This window comes from Oncorhynchus tshawytscha, linkage group LG30 (assembly GCF_018296145.1).
Source record: "Oncorhynchus tshawytscha isolate Ot180627B linkage group LG30, Otsh_v2.0, whole genome shotgun sequence".
Taxonomy (NCBI): Eukaryota; Metazoa; Chordata; class Actinopteri; order Salmoniformes; family Salmonidae; genus Oncorhynchus; species Oncorhynchus tshawytscha.
In genome coordinates this window covers 41,766,686-41,773,776 of record NC_056458.1, presented here as the reverse complement: position 1 = coordinate 41,773,776, position 7,091 = coordinate 41,766,686, and the positions used below count along the sequence as shown (strand labels likewise).

At 39.2% G+C, this 7,091-nt stretch overlaps 1 protein-coding gene across 3 annotated transcripts; it reads left to right on the top strand.

Moving 5' to 3' along the window:
* Positions 1-2,381: 2,381 nt before the first annotated feature.
* On the top strand, positions 2,382-5,838 carry LOC112228287 (V-type proton ATPase subunit e 1). 3 transcript variants are annotated; one of them, XR_006080453.1, is made up of 3 exons: positions 2,382-3,020; positions 3,267-3,314; positions 3,417-3,584. XR_006080453.1 is itself a non-coding variant. In XM_024393473.2 (3 exons), exons 1-3 carry the CDS (start codon positions 2,926-2,928, stop codon positions 5,523-5,525), a joined length of 237 nt encoding a protein of 78 aa, XP_024249241.1. In that variant the 5' UTR covers positions 2,382-2,925; the 3' UTR covers positions 5,526-5,838. The 3 variants fall into 3 exon arrangements, 1 of the variants encoding a protein (XP_024249241.1); XM_024393473.2 differs by lacking the exon at positions 3,417-3,584 and adding an exon at positions 5,432-5,838; XR_006080452.1 differs by having other exon boundaries at positions 2,382-3,314.
* The last annotated feature ends 1,253 nt before the right edge of the window (positions 5,839-7,091 follow it).

Sequence of the window (7,091 nt, the reverse complement as noted above, 5' to 3'; positions counted from 1 at the left end):
ATACAGTTAGCATGACAACAATAATTATTGTTTTCCTATGTGTGGGTGTGAGTGTGTGAGTGTGTGAGGGGGGGGGGGAGCAACCTCTGGCCTCCAAAATGATAGAGAAAATGTAGCTGGTCATCCATCTTCATGAACAGTTTGTTCCAGCTCTACCGGAAAACAACAACATATGGAGCACAATGGCCTTGCACAATACCTGGGAATGTCCCTCAGTGAAACCATTGAGGTTGAGTCTTGTTTATCTTGTGATATCAAGTTGTGTGTGTGTGTGTGCGCGTGTGTGTGTGTATGTATGTATGTGTGTGTGTGTGTGTGACAGAGAAAGAATCATGACATCTCTGCATGCACTTGTGCATGTCTTGCGGTGTGAGCCACAACAGAAGGTCACACAAACAGGAGAGGCACACAAACAGAAGGTCACACAAAATATCTGAAGATGTGGCTGGCCTAAGGCATAGAAAGACATTTAAGTGAAGAGGACGCATGAAAATTCTACATTTTGAATGCACTTGAACTAGGCACATCAAACATAATTGGTACTTCTTGTCCATTTAACTTCATGTGAAAAGAGTTTGGAAATCGTATTAAACCGTTGGTTTTTAATTTATAACTTGAAAATGCTTCAGGAGGTTAGTACCATCACGAGGTTAGTACCTTCACGAGGTTAGTACCTTCACGAGGTTAGTACCTTCATGAGGTTAGTACCTTCACGAGGTTAGTACCTTCACGAGGTTAGTACCTTCACGAGGTTAGTACCTTCACGAGGTTAGTACCTTCATGAGGTTAGTACCTTCACGAGGTTAGTACCTTCATGAGGTTAGTACCTTCATGAGGTTAGTACCTTCATGAGGTTAGTACCTTCACGAGGTTAGTACCTTCATGAGGTTAGTGCCAGCTCTTTCTAAACTGAAAAAAATATATACAAATGCAACATGCAACAATTTCAAAGATTTACTGAGTTACAGTTCATATAAGGAAATCATGTCCATTTATCTCCTCTAGAGCAGTGATGTTTTGGGGCTGTTGCTGAGATTTTCAGTGAAAACCTCCTTCCACCAGCAAGGGCATTGAAGATGAAACGTGGCTGGGTCTTTCAGCATGACAATGATCCCAAACACACCGCCCGGGCAACGAAGGAGTGGCTTCTTAAGAAGCATTTCAAGGTTCTGGAGTGGCATAGCCAGTCTCCAGATCTCAACCCCATAGAAAATCTTTGGAGGGAGTTGAAAGTCCGTGTTGCCCAGCAACAGCCCCAAAACATCACTGCTCTAGAGGAGATCTGCATGGAGGAATGGGCCAAAATACCAGCAACAGTGTGTGAAAACCTTGTGAAGACTTACAGAAAACGTTTGACCTCTGTCATTGCCAACAAAGGTTATATAACAAAGTATTGAGATAAACTTTTGTTATTGACCAAATACTTAATTTCCACCACAATTTGCAAATAAATTCATTAAAAATCCTACAATGTGATTTTCTGGATTTTTTCTTCTCATTTTGTCTGTCATAGTTGAAGTGTACCTATGATGAAAATTACAGGCCTCTCTCATCTTTTTAAGTGGGAGAACATGCACAATTGGTGGCTGACTAAATACTTTTTTGCCCCACTGTACATTGTGGATGGACACTTCTCCCTGTCACGGATGCCATGGTTGCCCTTAGTTTGAAGATGTAATCCGGAGACAGGTGTTTTCTCCATCTCCTTAGGTATCATACTCTAATTACCCTGTTTTCAAAACTCGGACCTCCAGAAATTTCTACTACGTGATAATTTTTTCAAAACAGGTGTTAAACTTGGATTAGCTATACATACTGACCAGCTCAGGCAGAAGTGGGGCTATATGGCAGACCAATCCGAACTCATCTCTCGGCATGTCCAGCCCACTCGTTATCTCAGCCAATCATGGCTAGCGGGAAGGTTGCTCACTTTTTCTGTGGCTAAACCAACTAGGCTCATAATTTAACAATTTTATTAATATTTACTGATGGCATACAAGAGCTGGCATTTTACTCTCATGCGGCCTCAACTCAACAGTGCTTGCCACTAGGCAAAATATGTGCTTTGAAACAAAACACAGGTAGGCTACAGTTTGTTAACACGATCTGCTCTGAAATTCGCTCACTGTACATAATTCGAAACAACACTGTACATAACAAAGAAGATCTAAATGCATATTCCCATGAAACTAATTGAGATCAAATGGTTTGCATGCAGATGCTGCATGGAGGTTTCACCTGTAAAACTTTAAGAATTATCTTTCACGATTGACAATAAGAAATGTGTGAGGGGGGGACCACAAAAAAAATGTGTGCGTAAAGTTAAAGTAAAAATAAACACAGGTGCAGAACATGATACAGATCTTTACTGGAGCGGGACCGGGGCAGAACGCGGCGGTTACCTACGGATATGCAGCCTCGGCCTTGTTTCTATGGAACCTTGCTGAAAGGTTGCCTTTAATGGGCAAGCTACGTAAACAGAAATGGTACCGTATATATATATATGTCTTTAAACTATGGGCACCTTCGATAGATAACTAGCAGAAATAGTTTGGTGCTTCTGTTTTTCATCACAAATCACGACTTCGCAGCTGTTCGCGTCATTCAAATTTCGGAAGCGGAGGGGACATTCGGTCCATGGACTTGCCCGTAACTTTGAAACGGAGAGGGTGGAGCTCAAACGTAAAACTTGTTACTGCATTAATTTTGTTACGCACTTCTACAATGTATCAACAATAGGCTACATTATGCATCGCGATTCTTGACGTAGGCGCTTCTTCATGTGACCTGACTTACCGATATGCTACTAAAGTTCTGTAGTTCTCATGGACTTCTCGTGAATTTAGTCTAATGTAGTAGGCATTAGACAGTAAACGGGTTTTAAATCAACATTCTTAAATCAACAAACTAATCATAAGAGGCAACATGGCTTTTTCCATTCCTATGGTTATAGTTACACTGTTTTGGGGATTTGTTGGAGGGGTGGTACCATGGTTTATTCCGAAGGGACCAAACAGAGGGTGAGTATTGCGGAACATAATTCATTTTCTACTGTGCAGGAAATGTGAAAGAGATGAGAATGAAAAATAATCCTGGCTTGTCGGATTTTGTTTATCGATATTATATCACAAAAAGTTCACGAAATGTATAAGAAAATGACGTGTTTGTTATGGCCTACTCTTTGATGGTGTGGCTTTAAACTTTAGAAAAATAACATGTTTATTCCATTGCATTACTGTATGAATGGCCATATCTGCTTCTCACAGGGTCGTCATTACCATGCTAGTATTGACTGCAGTTTGCTGCTACTTGTTGTAAGTATCACGATTTTTTTTTATCCCTTGTGAAATGTATAGATGTTTTGCTATATAGCACAGGCTTCATTCAACTTGTTTGTTCTTTTTTTTTATCGACAGAGCAGTGTAGTCACGTGGGTCGCGCGTCAGCCAGGCTAGTGACCTCTGAGCTAGCTAGTGACAGGCAAACACACATACCTACTTATTAACAACATTTAAGGAAGTTTATTTTAAAATTATTCATAAATATTATCCTGCCAACCACTATATGTAGAAGTAAAAAAATTACAAATAAAAACATCCATTCAAATTGTACTTTTTGTAATGACCATCCAGAAACAGTGTTGCATCTTTTTTGGCATTGTATTCATTTTTGTAAACCTTTATTTAACTTAATTTAATTCATTTCATTATTCTTTTGGCCAAATTGCATATTCACAAATGTAATTTACAAACAAAACACCCCATTTTCTTACCTTGCAAAAATCAATTGAACTATATTTTAAGACAATTAAATACACTGCCAACAAAAAAGCTGTTGTGATGAAGGAATGTGATATTGTACCCCCTAACCCCACCCCTAGCCCAAATGTCCTTTGTATATTCTTTATATATACTTGTGTTCCTCATGTACTTTTTTGTATTGATTTGTTGTTAATAAAAATATATATTTAAAAAAATTACAAACATTGTGACATCCATGCATACGTGCTATATTGTTCCACCGGTAGGGGGAAGTAAATACAAGGCATCGTGTGCATTTATTGGTTCCTTAGCTCTGCCAAGAATGTGAAAGAAACAGAATACCCTTTTGTATTTAAGTGTGTGAGAAACCAGTGTGATTCACACGAGGATCAAATTGGTGAACTTTGACCTGAAAAACTGGGAGAAGTTGCAAGGAGCTCAATAAGCCACGTCTTTGTTACAAATCCACTGTCTTTAATTGGGGCTCTGTTCAAGTATTTATGAATCTTCTGTTCACTTTGTCTATTTAGCCTGTATTCACATTTTACAGATAGCACCACTTAAAGGGGCAATCTGCAGTTCAAACTATTTACAAAGTGGTAAGTCCACCACTGTTTCTGTAAACTGCCAGGTCGCAATTGTAAATGAGAACTTGTTCTCAACTTGCCTACCTGGTTAAATAAAGGTAAAATTAAAAAAAAATAAGAAAACAGCTGAGGGACGGGGCTAGAGAAATGTAACCACGCTCAAATGAATAGACAGCTATGGATACAAGATATAAAAAGTATCATTTTAATCATGTTTTGAGGCTATATATTGTTTGTTTACAATTACATTGTTTTCAAACAACAGAGGAAAACAAGCTTATTTTGGGTTCTGGGTTAGAAAGTTAAACAAAGCTCGTGAAGCAATTCTAAGTTATATTCTTCAAGAATCAATGGCTATATGTCATCAATTTAAAAGTGGGAAAAAAGGATTGCAGATTCTCCCTTCAAACTATGTTGCCTAATGAAACCACTCTTGCCAGTTATCAGTGTTTAATGGATAAGGTATAGGTCTCTGTGCTTCAGAACAAATACCAGAGAGTGGGCTATTAGTTGCTGCCAAATATGACAGCTGGCCTGATTATAGCACAGTCAGATCCATCCAGGCGGACCCAGGAAACAGTCAAAACAAACAGCAAACAGTTACTTGGATTGTCTGCTGCATCTATTTACATAGCAACTCTTTTTGATAAATATTGAGCTTGTGGAGCAGCCTATGCCTGTGTGTTACTGAGCCGTTGTGTTAATGAACCAGCTGACGACAGTAGTTGGCCACAACATTGAAAGCAAATGTACAAAACAAGCACAGTGCATTGTCTCCTCAGTAAAATGTTGGGAATTCATGATGGAGAGGGTTTGCTGAACAACTCCTTCTTTGTTCTCATTAAACTGTATTTCATTGATCACTCCACAGTACATACTGTTATTGTACGTTGCATAATTTCTTTTTTTTTACATCATTGGATCTAAAAAACAAAACAATTCACATTCTGGCTTTGTTCAAATTAAAGATGAATTCAACACAAAGATGATGAGTGCTTGAAGCAGATGAGGAGAGTGCACAGTGAATATGCTAATTAAAAGGCTATCATAATGTTTTTTTTCCTCATCCCAGTTCTTTCACAGCTGGTTGATAGCCATTCTCTCCCAGCTGAATCCACTGTTTGGACCTGCTTTGAGTAATGACACTATTTGGTATCTGCAATTCCACTGGCGCTGACTCTGCCCTCAATGACTGAGAAAGGCCCAGGAGGACCAAGGACAAAGGCATCATAAACCTGTCCATTTAGCTTTTTTAAAACTTTATATCTGACTCTTGGTTTACCTAAGATAATGGTAATAAATATACTGAAATAGCTTGCAAGATGGAATTCATGATAGCCTGTAAAACGGTCACCAACATCTAGGGAAGCTATATCTATGTAGGAATTTGAAAATGAGGGGGCAAGTGGTTGAGATACACAAAGCACATCGAGTTAAAGTGATTGTTTTATTTCTTACTGCTGAGTAATAGCCTCTTCTATTGATAGAGGGGGGCTGGCAGGCATGTGGCCGGGGAGCGCAGGCACATCTAAGTCCTCCAGACTTTCCCACAAGGCCCTGAGCTCAGACCCTCCCACCAATGGAATCCTTGGCTTTGTTTATATGTATTTTATTAACCACACAGTTACCAAGTGTTTTAGGTTAAATGCGAATGTATGACATAGGATCTTCAGCGATGATTGGATTCACATTACCTTGCTCATCCTATCAGCTTTAAGTTTTTCTCAAAACTCATGTTGTGTTGTTTATTTATCTCACCCAACTTGTCTGTTACAATTAATATTTGAAGGTGCCTCAAAATCCACTTTGTGATTTTGTACTGTATGTACATTTTTGGGGACACAATGTGCCCAAGCATTTCCTGTACAGGCAGTAATGTTGACTAAATGAGTTAACCTAGTCTGTATGTTCCATGTTTATCTTGCCCTGGACAATTTTTTCCAACATAGTAACAATGTCAAATCACAGTACATAACAAATAGCATTATGGCAGATCTAATCAAAGATGGTATTTGTAAACCCTAATGACTTGAGTTTCATGCTTGCACCAAGCAAGTGTAACCTAGAGCCTTTGGAAATACAGTGGGGCAAAAAAGTATTTAGTCAGCCACCAATTGTGCAAGATCTCCCACTTAAAAAGATGAGAGAGGCCTGTAATTTTCATCATAGGTACACTTCAACTATGACAGACAAAATGAGAAAAAAAATCCAGAAAATCACATTGTAGGTTTTTAATGAATTTATTTGCAAATTGTGGTGGAAAATAAGTATTTGGTCAATAACAAAAGTTTATCTCAATACTTTGTTATATACCCTTTGTTGGCAATGACAGAGGTCAAATGTTTTCTGTAAGTCTTCACAAGGTTTTCACACACTGTTGCTGGTATTTTGGCCCATTCCTCCATGCAGATCTCCTCTAGAGCAGTGATGTTTTGGGGCTGTTTCTGGGCAACACGGACTTTCAACTCCCTCCAAAGATTTTCTATGGGGTTGAGATCTGGAGACTGGCTAGGCCACTCCAGGACCTTGAAATGCTTCTTACCAAGCCACTCCTTTGTTGCCCGGGCGGTGTGTTTGGGATCATTGTCATGCTGAAAGACCCAGCCACGTTTCATCTTCAATGCCCTTGCTGGTGGAAGGAGGTTTTCACTCAAAATCTCACGCTATATGGCACCATTCATTCTTTCCTTTACACGGATCAGTCGTCCTGGTCCCTTTTCAGAAAAACAGCCCCAAAGCATGA